The sequence below is a fragment of the Alligator mississippiensis genome, chromosome 2 (genome assembly GCF_030867095.1).
Source record: "Alligator mississippiensis isolate rAllMis1 chromosome 2, rAllMis1, whole genome shotgun sequence".
Lineage (NCBI taxonomy): Eukaryota > Metazoa > Chordata > Crocodylia > Alligatoridae > Alligator > Alligator mississippiensis.
The window spans coordinates 299,332,714-299,356,700 of record NC_081825.1 but is presented as its reverse complement, the minus strand read 5'-3'; the positions used below and the strand labels follow the sequence as shown (position 1 = coordinate 299,356,700).

Below are 23,987 nucleotides of genomic sequence, written 5' to 3'. Positions count from 1 at the left end.
CTTCTGCACTGTGTGCCGACTGAGAACTGGAATCTTTCCTCTTGGATTCAGATCTCCCATAATATACAGCTTTAATAAATCAAGAAGTATTTCTTTTAGAAGGGATCCAACGGGAACATTTCATAACTAGAATTACAACAGTGTGTAATTTAAGTCTGGGATAAATCAAGGTGTTGGCTATGCTCAATAAAAACACTTTGCCTTGGCTTAAAGAATCTGATTTTAAAGCCTCCAGATTTAAACAAGAGGGGTTGGTGGTATGACATCCCTAACTAGAGGACTTCAGTTTTGGAACTGACTTCACAAATTATTGCTCTCTCAGGTTTTGGGTTGGGTAGATATTTGAGACAGGTCTATCTTGAAGCAGTGACAAAATCACAATCTCTTCTTTTTTGTGACTGACAGAGGGAGAACTGATTGATACAAGGTTTATTGTACCATTTTAATGATTTTTTAAGTTGTAAATTTACCAAGATTTCTTATTAACACATTTTTGATCAATGATCAACAGACTTTACCAAATAGGTACAGGAACACTTTATATTAAAAAAATGCAGAGATGAACTCATCCACAAAACTCCTCACCTAAGATTTCTCAGCCGAGCTCCAGTGAGCTATATCAGGAATAAATAAGTCCTCTTACCTTCTGCTGAAAATCCTACCCACATCAGATATGATTTCCTTGCAAGAGGAAGTGGGTCTCCATGAAAAACCTGTTTCTTCCTTTTTCCAAGCTCCATCAACTGTACTCCAAGGCACTGGTCCCCATCAAAGCCAGTACCTAGCAAGAAAAGGTCAGGGCCAGTGACTGAATTGTATAAAAAAATCATGTTATACCTAATTTGACAGTCTTATAAAATGCATCCCCCTCCTCATTTTCAATGCAAGTCTTAAATCAAACATTTACTTAAGCAGTTATAATAAAAAAAATCAATGTTTGAACTTCTAGGTCAAATAACCAAGAGTCCAATCATGCTCTCAAGCTACAGCACTTACGAAGAGATGTGAAAAACCTTCTACTGAAAAACTAAGCTCCAGGCTGGATCTCTGGGATTCTTACAGTTACAATACTCTCTTCCATTCTGAGCCAACTACCCAAGTAATTCTTTTGTTCCTATCTAGGAAGGTGGCACATTTCTCTTTTTAATTCACACTACTTTTAAGTGATAAATGTGCATAGTTGTGCAATTAAGCCAATATCTGCAATCTTATAGCCTAAAAATCATGGTTTTGGCAGGGGGGAGCATCTACAGTTCCTATCCAAATAAATAGAAGCTGTGAATTCTTAATACCTATGAAGATCATTTTATATGGATGTCAGACCTAAGCCTCTCCTGCTTGAAAATTTGGGCGTTTATTGTTTGATGCTAAAAACTTTTTGGGGATTGCTACAGTAAAAGCAGACTCAGGTGGGAAGTGAATAGTAAGGGAAAGAAAATCCGGCTGGCTACCAAATGCAGCGAACAAGGTACCAACATAAGGTATGAAGGGGAAACTACCTCTGTGATAAATGACCATAAGCTGTTCTCCGTGTCCTGCCATTGACACCACTGGACCAGGGAGACTGAAGATCTCTTTCTGAACTCCACCAATTGTAAACACACGAGTTAGCAGGGCACTGGTGGCACACGCAGCCCAGCCTTGACCTAAACATATAGCTTCAATATCTTCATCTTTTGGCATATCTACTGTCCATTCCTTGCTTGAATCCCAGGAACTAAAATGAATGCAATGTAGCTTGCTAAAGATGAGGGAATAAAAACAAAAACATGTTAACATCTGTATCTGTATATCCCATAAGACTTACTATATAGACTGCAGTTAAGTAAGTTTAATTAGCGCATAAGTCTCGGCTACTACAATCTACAACTACAGCAAGATATCTGCAGCTTAACAAAGCTGTAAATGACCATTTGTAACCCTCTTGTACACAGACTGGTTATGGTGCTCACCCCATGTCTTTGGAGACCAAACTCTGCAGAAGTGTGCGGCAGAGTCTGATTAGAGGTCAAAGGGCAGTTTTCAGATATGCACAGCAGCAACTCCAGTTACTGTTAACGGGGGCCAAATGCAGACAAATCAAGGCTTACAAATCTCATCACAGCCAGAATTTAACATTTTTAGTTTTTAAAATTTGGGCATATTTGCTTTTAAGAGAAAGGCAGACAGGCATAAGTGACTTAAAAACTTCAGTTCGGAGAGTTCATTGGGCTGAAGAATTCTGTAGAATCTTAAAGAAAAGGAGGAAGGAGGGGAAGAAAGAGATAGACTCTTTGTGTCTTTCAGGTCTACCCAGTTAGGGCTACATATTGGTGGGAGCAGGGGTGGCTAATCTGATATAAGTATCCTCTGTGTAGGGCATATGGCAGATTGGGGAGAGGGCAGAAAGCAGAGCAGCAGATCTGACAAGGGAAAAAGATTGGAATGGCACTCACGGAGAGTGTGGTGCTAATGTGTGGCACAACTACCAAAAAGGTTGCTCCCATTGGGTTGGGGTATGAGCCTCATGCCCATTAACCATTAATGTCCATGACATTTCCATTTGTCATTCCAGAGTGGATTTCCAGTATGGCAAAAGCTAATGATAGAGTCAGGCTCTGGTCCTATTACATTTAAACTCTAGAAAACACTCTAAGAAGTAAGTCTGTCTATAAGCATCCCAGGTCAGCAACATACCTGGAAGCTTTTTCAAAAGCAATTTGAGTTTGTCAGAGCTCAGGAGATCTTGGCAACACTTTGAATATCAAGGGTTATGTTGTCAGGTTTGAGAGTACTGAGTGGAAAAATAAAGTGGAAGATCCTTCTGCCCTTGTACAGTCATACAGAGATACAGCACTGCTCCCATTGCTCCTTAAATGCAAGGCTCCCAGCTGCTTTGAGACAGCATGGACTGTATCTTGCATAGGTAATCATAAGTAAAGAACACAGGCATCCTGTATGGGTAAGAAGCCTAACACTGTGCACAAGTCTAGTCATTCCTTTAATTGTCCCTCTGCTCAGCTACAACAGTTTTCTACCTGCACCCCTCAAAATGCAGAGAGAAAAAAGGGCATAATTTAGCCACCTGTACTTCATCATTCATTAATGAATCGAGAGCCTGAATTCCATCCTTTTTATGGACAGTTTCTCTTGGATGAAACTTTTCAGCACATATTTGGAAAGGCAGGAGAACTTCTAACAACAACTAAAGCAAAGCAGCCTGCCCTGCATCAAGTATTAGGAATCTCTTCAAATCTACATAGTGAAAAGATGTGAAAATCTTCCTGAATGCAGAGTCCATGCAGTAGAAAACAGCTTTACCTGGCTAGTTCCTCTGTACTCTCGCTGGCCAACAAAATAGCTTCACTGGAGAGATCGGCCATAGTGTGATTCAGAGAATTTGGTAAGTGTGTGGCATGATGTATGGAGGTATCATGAAATTCCACATCTATAGCATTATCTTGCTCATCGTTATAACACCGAATAATACCAATAGAGTTCCATACCTATAAGAAAAAAAAAAGTCAAGACTGTAAAAAAAGTCAACTCCAAGGAAGCAATTTAAACTGCTAACACCAAGATTGTTAAATTATTAAGGCTTAAAGAAAAAAATTGGCAGGAAATAAACTGATTGTCGCCTGCAAAAATCATACCAGATTAAAAAATGTACATTCCTACTCTCATTTGCATAATATTCTCTCTCTGTAAAATGAAGGATGGATTAAGGCAGAAGAGTAATGTCCTTAAAACAGTGGAACATGTTTACAAGACAGCCATAAGATAAAAAAAAAATAACTTGAAAAGCACAAAAATGGCTACCGAATCAAAACTTCTGTTGAAAAGGATACGCTTAAGACTATTTTATGAAAATGCAATACCAGGGGGACAGGTGGCATCCCCTAATTTTCTCAAACTTATGTCTCTCTGTAGCCAACTCCCTCAATGTGTAAACTACAAGTAATGATGCCTACTCACCTCTACAAAACCACATTAAAATTTACAGGACTAAAGTAATTACCATTTGGCTCCAGAGTTATGATGTCAGACTTCAAAGTTTGTCCCTATGATACTCTTACAAGCTTATTTTAGTCTTAGACAAATCACAGTAGTGGCAATAATTAGGGAAGCAGTCATCACATCAAACAACGTAGCCATGGGTATAAGTAAGAGACCTACCATGAAGCGGTGCGTGAGGTGTACAGGGGTAGACCCAGACTGGAATGGTTTCTGCTGGGGTGTTGGCATTGGCCCATCATAGAAAGGTCTTTGTGTGGATGACACTGGCAGCACCGAAAGGCCGTCAGCCTGGTCATCCTCCTCCCCTTCAAGATTGGGATTGACTTTCATTACAGCAGTATCTTAGAAGATAAAAAATTCTAATATTAGCGAATGGCGATGGCATGTGAAATGGGAAACAGCATGCTGAGGAGTTGTGTGGCATGATAAAACACAGGGCACCCTTGGCAGAGCTTATAAGCCATCCCCACTGCACTCCCGCCTGCCCCCTCCAGAAAACCCCAGGCTATAGAGAGCTGTAGGAACCCGTTTTGTACTGTACCTAGTGAGCTCTCATCATCCTCTAGTATTGCTCCTCGGTGTCTAGGACGGCCTGAGGCCAGCATGAGGTCATCATCATCATCTTCCTCATTAGCTGTGACCTTTGGAGATGACTGTAGCTCAGTCAAGTCTCCATTTAAGAAATCATTGTCATCTTCATCAAAAAGATCACCGTACTCCTTTGTCACTGTACTGGGGACCTGAAGCCAGGAAATAATCATTAGGGAGCATATTTCTGAACCTTACACTGAAGCACTGAAATTGATCAGTACCCAAAGTGTACAGTTTTTTTGATTTTGATCCACTAAATGCAGTGTATCAAAAAGGCACCACTGTATTAATTAATACAGGCAAGGCAAAAATAAACAGCACTACCTTGGCACTCAATTTCTTTCCATCTTTATCACAAACATTTTCAATCAGTCCCAGATTTCCTTCAGTGTCTGTATAAGCTATTTGCCCATACTTGGGATGCCAGGCCAGACCACAAATTGTGTAACTTTTCTCATGTTTTATCCTAAAAAGAAGAACACAAACATCACAGGTACTTCATTTTGTAAGCTTCTCAAGGCAGTAATTTTCAAGGGGCTTACCCTGCAAAGTTGTAGCTCTTGTTGATACTATAAAATAAGATGTTGATAAAAGGACCACCTACAGAATCAAGAGATAGATTTAACGGAAGTTCTTATTATATTACTTAAAAAAGCTTTTATTTCCTTTTTCTGTGGAGAAAATCAATTTGATTGATTTTAAAACAATTAACAAATCAGAACTGCGATAATAAACAGTCATTTCCTACAAAACATGAGAATCTTCCTGAACACCCTCCTGAACTGTCCAGTTATACAAGGATACACAGTTACTATTTTGAATCACATTTGACTAACTAGTCTCTATGGGCATGTCTACACGTTCATTAATGCACCGTAATTATGGCGCATTAAGTTTAGTACCTGTAATAACAGATGCTAACTTAATGTGTCATAATTGGTGCTACTGTACATTAGTGCAAACAAATGCTTTTTTGGTGACATTAATGAATGAACATTAGACTAAATCTACTGTGCATTAGCACATTAGAACGGTTTTTGCTAGCCATGCTAATGCGCAGCAGAATTAGTCTTCTGCCATTAAGTGTCTTGTGTAGATGCTCCCTGTGGTACCCAAATGGATTAAGCCTCCTTCCCCCTTTTCCCCCCTTTGCTCTCAACTTAAAAGTTCTTTTATGAATCATTTGCATATAATGATGTCAGAGCGATGTTGTATTTGCATATAATCCTCCTTTGGCTCCTTTTATGCCCTTGAAGTAATAATCATGTTCTTAATCTGAATTATTCACATGCAAAAATCCTTCCTGTTTCTTTTGCTCTTTGTCATACTCGTGTAAAAGAGATACTACTTTAATTAACCTGGCAAAATCCAATCTAGCTCTTTTCTTTCTCTTCTAGGGTAAGGGAGAATCAGTGGTTGCTTCTCTGACAAATATATTTTCCTGATCTTCAGGAAATGTATCATCACTATGACTGTTCTTGTTCTTTCAGAAGGCTGGGATCTAGTCTCCCTGCAGAGTCTGTCAACAATACTCCTTTATCAACCCAAAAGATGAAAATTAGTAATAAACTATATCCTCTTTAAAAACTCCCAGCTAGATTATGGTATTTAGTCATCACACTTCATTCAGGGCTCTGCCTCAGGGAAATCACTGGAGGGGAAATGACTCTGCCTCAGAGGGGGCTGGAGCAGTAGAGGTCTCAAAGTTTCAAGTATCCCAGTAATTTTATTTAAGTTTCTTATAGTGCTGTGTACATCTATAACTCTGCTATGGATGATAGAAAAGGGTAATACTTCATGTCCCACAACAGCCAGACAGGTAGTAGTGTTAACTGCTCCCCAAGCTGCAGCAACTGCCACCATACCCCTGCCAAACTTCTGGACCTGTGGGGAGCTCCATGACATGACCCCATGCACTGCATTGCACCAACATGCGGTCACTCTGTGGCCAGATTTGGCACACCAGATCAGGCAGGCCAGTGCATGGGGTCAGGCTCCAGCTAGATCTAGCACATGAGGCTGTGCCAGATAGCACCCGCGGACAAACCCTGAGTGAGACCAGGCTCATGGACTGACTCTGTGTAGGATCAGGCCTGTGGACCAACCCTATGCATGGCCTCTGACCCACAAACCAACCTCAAACCACTCATCCAATCTGTGGGGCCAGAGGGGTTTAGCACCACTGCCTTAGAGGACACATGTATGTATCTATTTTGGAGGGGTAAGGCTGCAGGGCTGTCACCACTCTACCTACTCTGCAATCTCTCTAAAAGAAGCTGTTCCAGACCGTGTGAAAAGATGTAGCAGCATCTACACTCAGCTCCCTCAAGTACAAGGTTCAGGGGCTCCATGCTCAGTGAAGGCCCATGTAAAGGGAGTAATTAATTTAAGTCTGACACCTCCTGTGCTGCTCCCAGTGAAGGGATTTCATTTTTAATTGAAGTAACTTTTTAGTTCAAAAAGCAACTTAATTATTTCTTTAAAATGGCAATCTGTAGATAGGTTAGAGATGGAATGAAATTCAACTTGTATTAACAGACAAACATCTTTATACAGTTTATAGGATGACAATAGCTACCTCTCCATGCACTGCCTTGTGTCCACATTCCAAACTGCTATGCACCCATCAACACTTCCAGCTGCCAGGTACTGTCCACAAGGAGACCAGATAACCACATTTAGGGTCTAGAGAGAAAGCAGACATTACTGATTGAGCACTGACAATGTTTTCGGACCTGTAGAATTAAATATGGACCTCTCTGAAAACAAGTAAGAACATTTAGCAAACTATGTCCATCAGTGCGACAGGGATATTTATCCTCCTGTGACAGGCACTCTTTAAAAACCAGCATGTTTTCTGCTCTTTTGAATTCAGAGTATGTATTTTCAGTCACTGTGTGCTGTAGGAAGGTGAACAAAATCTGACTTTCTTCTGACTGCAAATGAACAGGAAATTTGCTTAAGTTAGTGGTAGTCAACCTTTTTGCCTGGTGAGCTAATAGGAGGTGCCCAGTCTGTCTATGGCCACCTATGCAGGTGTAGAGGGACCCCATTCAGCTGCATGGAGGAGAATGGGGAGGGGGCATCCCATCCCCAAACTAGCCACAAGCGGGAAGAGGGCATGGACTGGCCCATTGGGGGGAAGGAGGCAAGACCCAGCCCCAAGCTGGCAGTGCAGGGGTGGAGAAGGGCATGGTCTGGCTTGGACTCGCTATGCATGCTTTGGGACTTGGCAGGTGGGGAGGGGTGACAGCATTAACTGCCACTGCTCCACTGCCTCCAAATTTTCTGACTCCTGGGGAGCTTTGTGGGCCAGATGCTATGGCTTCGTGGGCCGTATTTGGCCTGCAGACTGGAGGTTGAGCACCCTGGTCTAAGCAATTAGATTAGGAGAACTCTGCAAGAATTTCTTGCCAGTTACAATTCACCCTAAGAAAAGTTTGTAAGCCTCAAGTTTAAGGCACATACCTGAGTGATGAAATTATCAGAAAGATCACATTGATTCTCCCAGGTGTTTCTTCTGTACAGTTTAACAACTTTATCTACCGGAACTGCTAGTAACTGCTCAGGAAAAATAAAGCATACTTTGTTTAGGACTTTCCCTTTTTTTTTTAAAAGCGATTGTTTTCATTTAATTTAATTTCCTCAGTTAATTACAACAGCAAACAAGCTGCCTAGTTCCTTTTTTCAAAACCAGTATTATAGTTGTGACTGCCACAACAACCAAGTCTGTCACAGTATTTAATTAACCTCTTTTAATTAGCATCCCAACACTGATGTCTGTGAAAATAAAGAAAGCCAAAATGCTCTTCAATTATGTTGAAAATTAAGGAACCATAAGCAAACATATTGGAGCACATCTGTTTATGGTTTAATCTGCATTTATTTCTGGCAGAAGAGAGAAGCTGACAGCTGTCTATGAAAGATCAAAAAAAACCCCTCTACCTATGAAACAGTGAACAACAACATTTCCAACAATGCCCCCCAAAAGTTCTTACCGATCAAACTTTTGATCAGATTAGTATTTTTATACAAATCTTCGATTGGATTTCTACACTAGATTCACCTGACTCTCCATTACCATAAAACACAGAGTTATTCCCAGTTACCCCATAACACACTCTGTTAAAAGTACTTTTTACCTTATATCTGAAAAAATAGCAATAAGGACTGGCAGAAGAATCAGACTGTTGCAGTTGTACTATTGTCTGAAACCTGAAAACCTAATGTGCTGCTGGGGACATTCACTCTTGCAAAGAAAAACAATTCAAGGGCTTCTGCATCTCATGATAGCTCTAGGGAAGTGAGCATGGGCCAGGACATTTCGGAGAGTGTTTCAAAAAAGATGAGATGGAGGGAAGTGTTTAGGGAGGTTTCGAAGAGGTCACTGAGAACCCCACAGGCTGGAATACAGTATACCTGTGCTGCAAAACCATTGCTGCTGATCCTACACTAGAATTGAAACCAGCAAGGAACTTTTCTATGCCTCCAATTTTCATTTATTTTCCTGTTGAAAGCCTCTTTACTACTTCTTTGTGCATGGTGAGGTGTATTTCACATTACAAATAAATTGACCATTCCATTATATAGTTTTATTATTCATTTGAAACTCAGCAAGTTATTAGTGAGGGGGAATGTTTATAGACTAAGAATGATTTGCAAAGCAAATTTTACTTAATTTAAAGAGAGACTGAACTGGTTGGATACTTCGTAATGATCCAAGGAGTTATTTTGCCATCTACAGCACTCCTTCCTCTTCGGCCTATTTTGCTCATGCAACACTGCATCTAGCTGATAGCTGGAACTCTGCCAGACTGGCTTTAGCCCTGCATATACAATACTTGAACAAACATTGCTTTCTGGGTTTAGATTTTTCTTCAGTTTCATTCAAAATGCTTTTCTTATTCCTCGGCACTGGGATTTGGATTTGTCTGGTTTAAATTTGATCCTGGAGAGAGGATTAAAATATGGCTCAGAACGGTACTTCACTTACCTTCCCACTCTTTGGCTGCCAGGCAAGCCTACATATTGACTTAGCATTTACCACATCGTTACACTTCTGCAGCAGGGGCCAGCTTGTCTCACACATCTGAAAACAAAATACTCACACTAGTTCTCTAGGTCTGTGAAATTCCCATTGTACTGTTTAAAACCAAGTCTTTAAAGGAAAGGAGGTAAAGATTCTTCAATTGCAAAAAGTCTTGTTACATTTCTCACTTAAACATGAGAGTAAGCCTGTCTTTTTACTACTATAACAACCTGGAAAATGGTGCCTTAAAATCAATCAATCAATCTACCTATCCATTTATCTATCCATCCATCTATACACACACACACTTAAAAAAAAAGCTATTAATTAAAATTTGGCTGAATATCTCAGAACAAATGTAAAAATTTCATTTTTAATCACATATAGCTCAAAAATGGCTCAGAAATCTCAGCTGTGGGGACAAAATTCTGGTTGATTTACCCATTGTAAAGCCAAGCTGATTTCAAGAGGGTTGGATAATACACCCCAGGTTTGGCCTGAGCACTGTGTCCAAATGTGCCAGCACATATATTAAAATGCATTTCATACCTTCATTCTCAGGACATTGCTTCCCTAACTGCACCAAATATTAAAGTGTTAGCACACCTATACAAAAGGCATTCAGGTATCCAGCTTCTAATGCTTGGTTTCACAATTTAAGTGTAAAATATTAGCTTAAAACTCAGTCTGCAGCATATGGCAAATCCCACTCTAGTGTCAATGGGACACATACAGAAATAATTCTGCCTGCATTTATAACTCTGTATTACTTGGCCCCACTTTGCATAACTAGTATAGACTCTGATAGTATTAAATCTATAAATTAAGTTTCATAGAGTTTTAAAGCTAGAAGGGACCACTACATCCCCATGTCAAACCTTTTGTATATCACTAATGAAATTATACCAAAGTACCCCCTGTGTTGAGCCCAAGGACTTAAAAGACATTCAAACACTGAAAGCATTGGGAGACTAAGCCGTGATTTGGTACAGGAAGAGAACAGAAGAGAACATAATGCCACTAATATCCATGACCATTGTAAAGGAGGGCAAATAATTCGCCTCTGCAAGATGCCCAAATGATCAGAGTGAACCACACCGCGTGGTGCTTGAGAAACAGAAACCCTGAGGTCTCTACTGATTTGGCCTAGGGAAAAAAAATTCTCCCTGACTTCAAATTGGGCATTCGCTTTAATGCTACCCCTGGGTTCAAGGCACACCCACTAGGCATCTAGCAGGAACATTTTTTGTACTGCCTCAGAATATTAGTCCCTATGTGTAGTGTTCAACCCTGCACACCAAAGAGAATCTTTGATGCTTGGTTAAAAAAAAGGGGGGGGGGAGGAACCAAAAAACTAAAACGCCACTTGGAAAAGTGTTGCACCTTCACTCCTGCATATGACTGCCTGAAGCCCTGAAACAAGAGATTTGGACACAGCAATTGTATTCAACAAGAGTTGCCAATTTTACAAACATATTGAGGGCAATGCAGGCAATCATGTTTTCCCACTGTCTTAGAAAGAAAGGGATGAACAGAGAGAGTCAGAGCTTCCAAGGCCAGAAGGGACAAGCCACAACCAACCAGCCACCTGCCTCCATTACATATATATCAGAGAATATCTCCCAATACTTGGATTAAAGTGTATCTTTTAGAAACCTAATTCATCTCCCTTTACACTCCAGGTGAAGTCCCAGCTGTTCCAATGTACAGTTATCCTTTCCTCAGCCTTGGGATTTATATTTTGCTTGTTCATTTATTACCAGCACGCAAATGCTGACACATCAAGACACAAGATTTTACTGTGGTTATGCTTTTGTGAACTACTCAAGGTAACATCTGAGTTAGACTGCAGTTTACCTGATCTGAGATTTTCCATACTCTGACAGACCCATCACAGCTTGCTGATGCCTGCAAAAAAGAAAGTCATTATCAAGTAGTAATAAACATTGAAAAACTAATGTTACAATTAGAAATTTAAGAACAGCAATATATACTATTAGAAGAGCCTTTAATCAAGCTGCCTAGATTGTTTATAAGTTTCTTTTTGATATTAAATTAAACATAAATACTCATTTGAGATTGTATAATTCTTGGTTGTTCAAAATCGCTGTATTTACAAGTTCTCCATACTTAAATGATTATGCAAGTACTTACATTAGATGTAAAAATGATCCACAAACATTTACTTTTAAGTTATGGTGGTGAAGTCAGAAATCAGGGCTGGCCTAAGAATCCGAAATAGAAAATAGCTGCTGGAAAATAACAGCTGAAGTTCTAGCCTCCCCACTAGAGCCGGCACGACATTCATAGTTTTACTGCTGGGCCATAATCAGTAAAGCCGAATGAAATAAATAATTTCCTTCTCTGTGTGGAGATCTTTCTATCATTAATGTTCCCTTAAGAAACAGAAAAGAGTAACTTCTGGAGAGAGAAACAATGAAGTGGAGAAAAAACACTGCAAAATGTTTTACCAGAAAAGCCTCTTTGGGGTCAAAAGAAAGGCTTAACACGGGGGCATCATGTCCTCGGAATGATTTCTGCTGGCTGCAGTCCATCACCTCCACAATTTTGACCATAAAATCACTATCAATGAAAACAATATCTCTATTAACCTACTTGTGTTACACAATAGCATACAGGACCTAATTCTGCTTTTATTTAACAGGTATTTTCACTTATTGCTTTCTAAAACTGCAGGACAGGTTGGGGAGAATGAAGGATATTGCATCCAACAATTTGGAATTTATGTGGATACAGAAATCTTCAATATACTTCAATGACAGCAGATCAGGCCACCGATATTAAAATGCAACAATTTTTTCTTCTAGACTAAATGTCATATGTGATGCTTTTTAAATCATATGCATATATGCATGCACGATACAGACATTTGATACAAACACACATGCAAATACCATGCATTTTGGCACTTCATGACAAGCAGATACTTATTTATCAGTACCACAGTGGCTTCTCTTAACATGTCAACTTGCTACTCGTTTAGCACATAAAACTTTATTTGCTAAAATTCTTTATAAAAAACTTTCAGAAATGTGGTGCATAAAATGCATTATCTAGCCTATAATTAAGCATACTGCTGGTTTTAAAACTGCTAGCCAACATAATAGTATCTTAACCTAGCATTCCTCTGCACTCCCCCACACATGCCAAAACTAATTTACAATGTTAAAATACCTGAACTAATTTTTTTGATGTATAAAAAAGAACTAATTTGAAATGCTAAATTTCAAATGTCAGTTTGGAGTGCTTTTATGACTGACACGAACTGCTTAAAAAAGGATTCTAAAATGCAATTCCTTAAAATATTTTAATCCTACTCCAGAGTTGCACTCTATACTTTCATTAAGTAAATCTAACCTTAAACCCAATTGTGGTTAACTTTGTTCAGGGTCACAATCACAACTTTTGCAAGAAGCATTTCAATCCCACTGAAAAATATTCATGGCTCAGTTTCTAAATTAAAGTAATTTACATTCATGTCACTCTTAATGTAGCATGCTTATAGAATACAAGATTGAAGGAAATTTCCTTCTTAAACAAATACCACAAGTCTTCTAAAATAGGTCAGGTGAACCTCTGATATGCCACACTACCTCTGAGATGGACAGATGCATTCATTCCTGCTTAGCACATGCAAAATCCCAGAAAGGAGGCAATGCAGGCAGCCCCTTTAAGGCAATTCAATGTTATGAATATTGCTTTCAATGAATATTATTATCAAACTTAAACATTAGGCTTCCAGTAAAAACTGAGAAATTTGTAACAATTAAAAAAGCCCCCTAGAACTGCTGACTGCATTGCTCATTTAATACCTGTCACTCTCTCTTTTAATACCATTTTAGCAGAATTCAGCAGGTGGCATTGGTGCAATCTTAAGAAGTTATTTCTCTTAGCATGGGAGTCCTATCCAGTCTGTGAAACAATGCTGTGTTTTTGTTAAAGGGAAGAAACTATAAGCTCAAGGGCAGTTTACTCTTTGATTTAGTTTCTCTAACCAGAGTCAATTCTTGGGGAAGAGCTGCTCCCTGGGAACAGAGTGCTGGCATTGCAGCTGAATTTATTGAACAAAAGAATTGTCTGCATGTGGTTTGACCACCTGTGTTAAAGGACTAGTATATATGATGTCAAACAGTGATGCTCAACCTTTTGGCTCTATAGGCCAAATGAGTGGAGCAGAGCTATTCCACAGGCTGGATCTGGTCTTGGGGCCTAGCACTGCCCCCTCCCTGCTCCATGTGCAAGGATTGGGCCCCAGGGATGCCCCTTCCTGCTGGGAGTGGGTCCTGGGGGCCCAACATCACTGCCTCCTGCCCCCCACTCCCCAGAACTGGGTCCTGGGGGCCTGACACCATACCCTCCCACCAGGATCGGGTCCCAGTGGCCTGGCATCACCCCCTTCTGCCCCTTGCATATCAGGACTGGGTCCCAGAGGCCTGGCACTGCCCCCTCCTGCCCCGATTGGGCCTTGAGGCCTGATACCACCCTTGCCCAGCCCTGCACTGGGATCAGGTGCCTATCCAGCGTGCAGGGCTTAGGAATCTCCACGGGTCAGAAAATTTGGTAGCCGGGGAGTGGTGCCATTACATTTCTGGACCCACGACAGGTCATGTGGGCCACAATACATAGTAGTGTAGGCCAGATTCGAGCACCCCTGGTGTAAAAGAAAAGAGTTATCCTAAGAAATTAGCTAAGCTATGCACCTCTGATTTCTCCAGTGCAGTGGTAATCCAGCACTCACATTAGCTACCACTTTGCAGATGAATGGCAGAATATGTCAGAATTTCTCTCAGGTCCCAAAACAACAAATATTTGCATGCTTTATTTTGCCTTTACATGAGCATTTGCAGTATGGTGAGCCTGAACTATTAACAAACATGCTATCCCGAATACTGAGTTAGTAGTCAAAGCTCAGATCCCCTAATGAGCACCTTGTAGGTATCCCTGGTACCTATGACAAGCTCACTGCAGGGCTGGGGTCTAGAAAACAATCAGCTGAGGTCCCTGAAGAAGATAAATTGCCTCATAACATCAAATGTATATCTGCTATGAAATCTCTGTCCCCATCATCCCCATACAATTTTTCCTTAAAAGGTTTCTTCCATTTGACCATCCCACTCAATGAAGGCCTTCTGCAGTATTGCAAATGCTGCACAGAATATACAGACTAATAAATCATTTTGTCAATAAAAGTAATATCCAAAGAAGTTCCTGAAATTCCACATTTAGTTTGGCTATTGGCTTTTCCTCACAAAAGCAAATTACCTGGATCCAGCAGCAATTTTAGTACCATCAGTATTAAAGACCACATGGTTTGCGTTTGTGGTGAAACGTGTCAAGATGCCATCCGGAGCCCCTTCAGGGAATGTATGAATCTGAACGGTGTTGTTCGATACAGCAGAAACCAGCCTTCCATTCTACAAACAAAATAAATTGACAGCATATTTTAAAATATATATATGCTATTATTTCAAACTTGTATACCATAAACTCTGCCTGGCGCTTGAAGAATAATTACAGATTGCTAGGAATAGTCTCCCTTACTGAACAGATGTAGTAAATGGAGAGAGTATTTCAGACTTTCTTTATTAAGAACAAAACCAACGATTATGGAACAAAGGAGTTACCCTAAGAATTCTCAAGCCTAGCTCATGCAGATTTGAAAGAGTAGGCTTATAATGTAAGACTCATGTTCTATTAGGTAACCTGATTTGGATCATTATATCCAAATAATCACCAATTCCACACTCATATGAACGTGAACTTTCTTAGTCTTGCAGTATTCTTGCATTAATAGGCATCTCGATGCCAAAAAATAGATCAGTTAGGTTACTAGAATTGATTTAATCAGCACTTTAAAGGACTATTACTTGCAAATGAACAAGAATTCAAGAAGGGTGTTAGTTAAGGAAGGATACAAGAGAAATATATTTCAGGCGTAAGATCTAACCCTAAACAAATACTAGTAATCAAGAGCAAAGTTATCAGTTCTACCAGGAACTGATTTTCAGAATGTAATTTTTGATCAGTGTAGCAAAACAAAAATCCCAACCATTAAATTTTATTGTATAATAAAAAACGACAATTTGCAGTTCCAGTTTCTCTAAGGGAGTTCAATATCCAAAAGCAAGAATAGCCTGAAGTGAAGAAAGGGAAAAAAAAGCCACAGACCCACACATTGTAGAAATTCAGCACAAGGAACAAGTCCTGTATAGCTGCTGCGTGCAGGAAAAATGAGTTGTAAAAAATCAATATGTTCTTGGTTTTTAAAGCATTAAAATTCTTGAATGATTTTAACTCAGTTATAAACTATAAAGGCATGTTTAACCAATTAAATGTTCTTAGTGGCTTCACATTAATAGCTCTTTAGAGAACGACTGTCACTCAAAGTGGGGGGTTAAAGAAGATATCAAAAATTAAATTGACTGCTAATATCCTTCATCTAAACACATTGCTGGAATATGATGTCTTTTGCGATTAGTTTTTAATCTCACTTAGGATGTGTATATGACAACATTAATAAAAAAAAGCAGCTTTAACAAATGCAGTGGTCTGTATTTTATTACTTTAATGCGTATGCGTATTTTATTACGTTAGTGGTATGCTTAATATTAGATCAAGAATTTGCTAAAGCCCCAATTATTTTAGGAATTACTTTTAGAATTGGGGCTATCTGTGTTTAACTTCATATATACATGAACAGTCAGGTTGAGTTTAATGGGATTATTTTCATGCATAAAGTCAAGTACTGGAAGAAGTGTTTGCAGGGCAAAAAAATGCATCAATTTCCACGCAGAACAACTGGACAATACCATGATACCTTCAAAGCAAATGAATAGGATTTTTCTCCCACATTAATGGACTTAGGGTCATCATCATCCAGGTTTTCCCAAATCCTAATGTCTCCATCACTGCCACCAGTTACAATGCAGCTGTTAAGAAAATAAATGCAATTATTAACATTTGCATAATCAAAGCAAAGTGATTGCAATTTTCCTCAACCCCCCAAAATGTCAAAATTAGGAAACTCCAAAGTTTTAATTAGCTGAAAACACAACAAAAATACAGTATGATTCACTTTATAAGTCCATTTATTCTTCATACACGGGAAATTCATCTTATCCAACATGAAAAGCCCAGTTTTGCTGATATAATGTAACACCTGCTAAATAACAAGGCCTATCAGTCTTCTTTATGTATCCTTAGACACTGATATACCTAATGGCCAATTCAGTCTTCCAGAATTTAGGAAGAAATTTTCTAAGGTTCAAAGAGCAGAGAAGCACCCTTCTAGCCTGAACTTGCGTTGAGAGTTGGGTCCTTTCTTGCCTTTTACTCCTCTGAAATCGTCCCAATTTATTATGAAAGAGTGAAAAGCCCATGGCTGAAGCTGGCGGCTTCGGCAGTGGTGTCTCGAGGCAGGCTTCGGCTTCCTGGACCATGACCCGCACATCATGACAAGGGACATGCTCAGCTGGGATGGGCTTCACCTGTCCCCCAAAGGTAAGTGTGTGTTTTCTTCTAGGTTGGCGGATCTCCTCCGGCGGGCTTTAAACTAGGCTCGTCGGGGGGAGGGGAGTACGAGGGCAGGGGAAGCTGTGGACCACCAAACCATGTGGCACCCACAAGGACAGCCCAGCCTGAAGAAGGAGAACATTGGGAACCTGAAAGCCATGGGAAGACCAGCACAACAGAACAGGTAAGGAACAAGAAGGTAAGAAACAATGGGCCCCTTGGGACTGGGAGCGGGGGGGCAGCAAAGGCGCCAGTCGCAGGGCTCAAGTGCCTATATACTAATGCTAGGAGCATGGGGAACAAGCAGGATGAACTAGCGCTCCTGCTTGCACTAAACACCTATGACTTAGTGGGGCTAACAGAAACCTGGTGGGATTCATCCCATGACTGGGCAGTACATATTGAGGGGTATAGATTGTACAGAAAGGACAGGTCGGGGAAGAAAGGGGGGGGGGTTGCACTTTATGTCAGTGAGCAATATACATCAACCCTCATCAAGACAGAATCCGAGGCTGAGGAAGTAGAAGGATTGTGGGTTAGGCTACATGGGGGGCAAGGAGAAAGGGATTTGGTGGTAGGGGTCTGTTACAGACCCCCACACCAAGGGGAAGAAATAGATGCGGGGCTCCTGAGGCAACTCTCGGAGACCATAAAAGCTAAAGAGGCGGTGGTCATGGGGGACCTAAACTACCCGGACATCTGCTGGGAGACGCAGACAGCAAGGTCCCATCGCTCACGCAGGTTTCTAACCTGTGTACAGGACCTCCACCTGACACAGGAGGTGCATGGTCCCACTAGGGGGAATGCCATACTGGATCTGGTATTGGCAACGGGAGATGACATGATAGGGGACCTCCAGATCGGTAACTATCTGGGAGACAGTGATCACCTTATAATAGAATTCAACATAAGACGGCGAGTGGGTAAGGTAACGAGTAGGGTGAAAGTGCTAGACTTTAGGAAAGCTGATCTCAATGCACTCAGGCGATTAGTCAAGGAAGCACTGCAGAGTAGGAGTTTTGAAGGGATGGGAGCCCAAGAAGGGTGGCTGTGCCTAAAGCAAACGATCCTTCGGGCACAAAGCAAGATGATCCCCGAGCGAGGCAAAAGAGGGAAAGGGGCCAGGAGGCTTCCATGACTGACCAGAGAAATCCAGGGCAGCCTAAGGGCCAAAACGGGAGCACATAAAAAGTGGAAACAGGGTGAGATCACTAAAGATGAATATACCTCCTCTGCTCGTGCTTGTAGGGAGGCAGTTAGGCGGGCCAAAGCTACCATGGAGCTGAGGATGGCAACCCAAGTAAAGGACAACAAGAAATTGTTTTTTAGATACATAGGGAGTAAAAGGAAGGCCCAGGGAGGAATAGGACCCCTGCTAAATGGGCAGAAGCAATTGGTGACAGATAGGGGGGACAAGGCTGAACTCCTCAACGAGTTCTTTGCCTCAGTGTTCCTAAGCGAGGGACACGACAAGTCTCTCACTGGGGTTGTAGAGAGGCAGCAGCAAGGCGCCAGACTGCCATGCGTAGACCCTGAGGTGGTGCAGAGTCACTTGGAAGAACTGGATGCCGTTAAGTCGGCAGGCCCGGATGGGCTCCATCCCAGGGTGCTGAAGGCACTGGCCAACGTCATTGCAGAGCCACTGGCGGGAATATTCGAATGCTCGTGGCGCACGGGCCAAGTCCCGGAGGACTGGAAAAGGGCTAACGTGGTCCCCATTTTCAAAAAGGGGAGGAAGGAGGACCCGGGCAACTATAGGCCGGTCAGTCTCACCTCCATCCTTGGTAAAGTATTTGAAAAAATTATCAAGGCTCACATTTGTGAGAGCCCGGCAGGACAAGTTATGCTGAGGGGAAACCAGCATGGGTTTGTGGCGGGCAGATCGTGCCTGACCAACCTAGTCTCTTTCTATGACCAGGTTACGAAACGCCTGGACACAGGAGGAGGGGTGGATGTCGTATACCTGGACTTCAGGAAGGCTTTCGATACGGTATCCCACCCCATACTGGTGAACAAATTAAGAGGTTGTGATGTGGATGACTACACAGTCCGGTGGGTAGCGAATTGGCTAGAGGGTCGCACCCAAAGAGTCGTGGTAGATGGGTCGGTCTTGACCTGGAAGGGTGTGGGCAGTGGGGTCCCGCAGGGTTCGGTCCTTGGACCGATACTCTTTAATGTCTTCATCAGCGACTTGGACGTGGGAGTGAAATGTACTCTGTCCAAGTTTGCAGATGACACAAAGCTATGGGGAGAAGTGGACACGCCGGAGGGCAGGGAACAGCTGCAGGCAGACCTGGACAGGTTGGACAAGTGGGCAGAAAACAACAGGATGCAGTTCAACAAGGAGAAATGCAAAGTGCTGCACCTAGGGAGGAAAAATGTCCAGCACACCTACAGCCTAGGGAATGACCTGCTGGGTGGCACGGAGGTGGAAAGGGATCTTGGAGTCCTAGTGGACTCCAAGATGAACATGAGCCGGCAGTGTGACGAAGCCATCAGAAAAGCCAATGGCACTTTATCGTGCATCAGCAGATGCATGACGAATAGGTCCAAGGAGGTGATACTTCCCCTCTATAGGGCGTTGGTCAGACCGCAGTTGGAGTACTGCGTGCAATTCTGGGCGCCACACTTCAAGAAGGATGCGGATAACCTGGAGAGGGTACAGTGAAGGGCAACTCGTATGGTCAAGGGCCTGCAGACCAAGCCCTACGAGGAGAGACTAGAGAAACTGGACCTTTTCAGCCTCCGCAAGAGAAGGTTGAGAGGCGACCTTGTGGCTGCTTATAAGTTCATCACGGGGGCACAGAAGGGAATTGGTGAGGATTTATTCACCAAGGCGCCCCCGGGGGTTACAAGAAACAATGGCCACAAGCTAGCAGAGAGCAGATTTAGACTGGACATTAGGAAGAACTTCTTCACAGTTCGAGTGGCCAAGGTGTGGAACGGGCTCCCAAGGGAGGTGGTGCTCTCCCCTACCCTGGGGGTCTTCAAGAGGAGGTTAGACGAGTATCTAGCTGGGGTCATCTAGACCCAGCACTCTTTCCTGCTTATGCAGGGGGTCGGACTTGATGATCTATTGAGGTCCCTTCCGACCCTAACATCTATGAATCTATGAAAGATAGCTGTACCAAGGGAGCAGGCTTTGTAAAAATTGTCAAGATTCTGAATTCAACCATCCTGTCTGACATGGTTTAATTGTCATAATTTTAAGACAACAAACTGTCACCCAATCTCCTTAACAGAGGTTTGGGGTAGAATTCTGATCATTCGCTCTAAATGGTGGAAGGATCTCAGGCTTCCATCCTGCCATCTCTCCTTTCTGGACTGGGCTCAATCTGCAACATTTGTATTTGGAATAAATCATGTTAACTAGGTAATGGGAGGTTTCCATAATTCACAAAAATCTTTTTTTTTTTTTTGGCTTATGCAGTTCTAGTTCTTTTCTCTTAGATTAAGCTCAATACCATTCTGACACTAACACTCTCCATTTCAGGTCCACAGTCAGCAGACCCAATGAATCCAGAACCACACTGTTTCACAAAGCAAACAAAGTGACGGACAGGAAGGCTAAGGCTAACACTGTACCTATGTATGTATGTAATATATATTTAATGCCGCATACTGTGTAACTGTGTTGATTACTTTAAAGGCGGAATGTAAAATGTACAGAATTTTTTTTTTTTTTTACAGAATAAAAATGTGGGTATGCAATCCAATGTTATGCTCTCTTTCCCTAAGCTATCTGCTATACTTCCAATCTTAAGACTATAATTAAGTAATGTAGTAGAAGGTGGGAGTTAAGGTTGTGCTGTGCAATTTTCAGTCCAATTGTCCAATTCAGTCAGTATTGCTGTGATGAAACTGAGCACACGGGAAGGGATGTTAGTGTTGTCGAGGGTCACAGTAAGCTGATGCTTGGATAGTGGTGTCATGTTGTTATACAGTGTCTTAACTTGTGGTTTTCTTGGTGTCTGATATTTGTATTTTGCTGAAATAGACTGAATTCTGAGTGAACAAAGTTTTTTTTTTATGCAGAAAAAAAAAATTACTTGATTAAATCTTTGTGCAGGGCAGGGGGGTCAACTTCTTCAGGCCCTTCAGGCCAGATGAGTGGTGCAGGGTCAGTTCATGGGCTGGATTGGGCCCATACACCAGTGCCGCACACTGGATCCAGCACACAAATGCAGTATATGCTCCAGACCAGCCCCACACACCATGTGAAGCTTGAACCAAACTGGCCCCATGTACCCACATGTAGAGCTGGTCCTGCATGTGCTGCAGGCAGCATACTGGTCCAGTCTAAGACCCATGGGCAGAACTAGGGACCTGATTACAGGGCTTCTCAGGCTGTATCTTTGAAACCTCTGATATAGGGCTTCACCCAAAGCCTCTTGAAAACAACATATCTTTCAAATGACCCCCAGTGGCTATGGATCAAGTCCATACAGCACTAAACATTATTCTTGAGGGGGTTTTATTACCAACTGCTAGCAAATGAAGAATATTTGGTTTATAGAAAACACTCCAATATTAACACAGTACAAGGACTATAACAAACAGAACAAAAAAAGGACAGCGAGTCAAAAACTGCACTGAGCCAGTTATTTCTTGACTGTCCAGGGACTATGTGCATAATACATTCCCCCAGACTATGCCCATTTCCACTACATATTACTGGATTACTCATTCACGTGTAAAGGTATATACATGTGTAAATCACTGCGAATTCAGAGTTTCAGAATATAAATGCCTTATTAATAACTCTATGTAAGGGCAAAACAACTAAGGAACTGCCATAATGAGTTAGGCCAGAGATTCAGCTAGTTCAGTATCCTTCTTCTGACAGTGGTCAGTGCCATGTTTCTAAGGAAGGTGTAAGAACCTAAGAGCAGACAAATGTCAAATAATCTGCTGCCCACAAGAATATCCTAATCTCTAAGCACGTAAAGATGAAATTTAATAGGCCTTTCAAATGTGTTGAGATTAACTCGCACCAGGTAAGTATTAAGGGGTTGGTAAGCCATAAACAAGGCACCAGACCACACCAGGGAAGTAACAAAGGGAACACACGCCATCAAGGCACAGGAGCACTAAGAGCCCCCTTTGGGGGACTAAAATGTCTTTATACAAACACCAGGAGTATGGGGAACAAGCAGGAGGAGCTCACACTCTTGCTTGCTAGCACCCAGTATGACCTAGTTGGACTAACCGAGACATGGTGGGATTCTACACACGACTGGGCAGTAGGCATTGAGGGGCATAGGTTATATAGGCGCGACAGAGTGGGGGGGTAGCACTTTATGTTAAGGAGCAGTATACGACTTCCACCATTAAGGCAGGGATGGAGGAGGGGAAAGCCGAGGCATTGTGGGTCAGGATCCAGGGGGGGTCAGGGGAAAAGAACTTGGTTATGGGGGTCTACTACAGGCCTCCTAATCAGGATCAAGAGCTAGACAATGTATTCTCCGGGCAGCTAGCAGACGCCACACAGGCAAGGGAGGCGGTGGTCATGGGAGATCTAAACTACCCAGATATCCGCTGGGAGGAGCAAACAGCCAAAACAAGCCGCTCATGGAGGTTCCTACACTGTGTGCAGGACCTCCACCTAACCCAGGTGGTGTCTAGTCCCACCAGAGGTAGTGCCTTGCTTGACCTGGTCTTAGCAACAGGGGATGATCTCGTGGGGAACATGTGAGTTCATGGTAGCCTGGGAGCTAGTGACCATTGAGTTCACTATCCAGGAAAGGGTGGGTAAAGTAACTAGTGGGGCTAAGGTGTTGGACTTCAGAAGGGCCAACTTCAGCAAGCTTAGAAGGCTAGTTACTGAGGGGATGCAACTCAAGAACATAGAGCAAATGGGGGTCCAGGAGGGTTGGAGGTATCTCAAAGGAGTGATCCTTGGGGCTCAAAAGGAGCCTATCCTATTACGTAGGAAGGGAGGTAAGGGGGCAAAAAAGCCCCCTTGGCTGAACAGGGAACTCCAGGAGAGTCTGGGGGCAAAGAAAGAGATGTATAGGTGATGGAAGCAGGGAGCAGCCACCAAGGAGGAATATATCTCCCTGACGCACTATTGCAGGGAATCAGTCAGACAGGCCAAGGCGGGGTTTGAGCTCAGGCTAGCTTCAACAACCAAGGAAAATAAAAAGTCCTTCTTCATGTATATAGCGGGCAGAAGGAAAGCTCAGAGCAACATAGGGTCCCTGCAGGACAAATCAGGACAGTTGGTGTTTGACGCGGGGAAAAAAGCAGAGCTCTTCAATGAGTTCTTCGCTTCAGTATTTCTATGTACCGACCAAGCCAATTCCCCCACCTCGATCGTGGATAGATGTCCACAGGGAACCAGTCCGCCTATGGTTAGTTCTGAAATAGTTAAGGAGCTCCTGGAGGAGCTGAATGGGTACAAGTCAGCAGGCCCGGATGACCTCCATCCACAGCTGCTGAAAGAATTGGCCAGTGTCATAGTTGAGCTGCTGGCACAGCTGTTCGAGCACTCGTGGTGCTCTGGCCAGGTCCCTGAGGACTGGAGAAGGGCAAAAGTGGTGCCCATTTTCACGAAAGGGAGAAGGGATGAGCCAGGTTGGATCAATGGGCAGAGAGAAATAGGATGCAATTTAATAAAGATAAATCTAAGGTACTCCACCTGGGAAGGAGGAACCCCCAGCACACCTATAGGTTGGGGAGTCAGTCAGTCTTACCTCTATTCCTGGGAAAATGCTAGAGAAAATAATCAGAGAACACATTTGTGCAGGCCCAGCAGGGGAAACGATGCTGAAGGGAAACCAGCACAGGTTTGTCACACACAGATCCTGCCTGACAAACCCTGTAGCCTTCTATGACC

General features: G+C 42.3%; 1 protein-coding gene across 2 annotated transcripts in view; it reads right to left on the bottom strand.

Moving 5' to 3' along the window:
- WDHD1 (WD repeat and HMG-box DNA binding protein 1) overlaps positions 1 to 23,987 on the bottom strand; it is a 51,167-nt gene that overhangs the window by 23,890 nt on the left and 3,290 nt on the right. For both annotated transcript variants that reach the window (XM_014595126.3, XM_019494102.2), the window contains exons 3-15: positions 16,455 to 16,566; positions 14,900 to 15,051; positions 12,088 to 12,199; positions 11,474 to 11,524; positions 9,581 to 9,676; positions 8,056 to 8,148; positions 7,166 to 7,272; positions 4,912 to 5,053; positions 4,538 to 4,736; positions 4,156 to 4,337; positions 3,301 to 3,485; positions 1,500 to 1,741; positions 644 to 781 (exon numbers count right to left, since the gene is read on the bottom strand). In XM_014595126.3, coding sequence (XP_014450612.1) covers positions 644 to 781; positions 1,500 to 1,741; positions 3,301 to 3,485; positions 4,156 to 4,337; positions 4,538 to 4,736; positions 4,912 to 5,053; positions 7,166 to 7,272; positions 8,056 to 8,148; positions 9,581 to 9,676; positions 11,474 to 11,524; positions 12,088 to 12,199; positions 14,900 to 15,051; positions 16,455 to 16,566 — 1,811 coding nt within the window. The remainder of the gene's footprint in view (positions 1 to 643; positions 782 to 1,499; positions 1,742 to 3,300; positions 3,486 to 4,155; positions 4,338 to 4,537; positions 4,737 to 4,911; positions 5,054 to 7,165; positions 7,273 to 8,055; positions 8,149 to 9,580; positions 9,677 to 11,473; positions 11,525 to 12,087; positions 12,200 to 14,899; positions 15,052 to 16,454; positions 16,567 to 23,987) is intronic.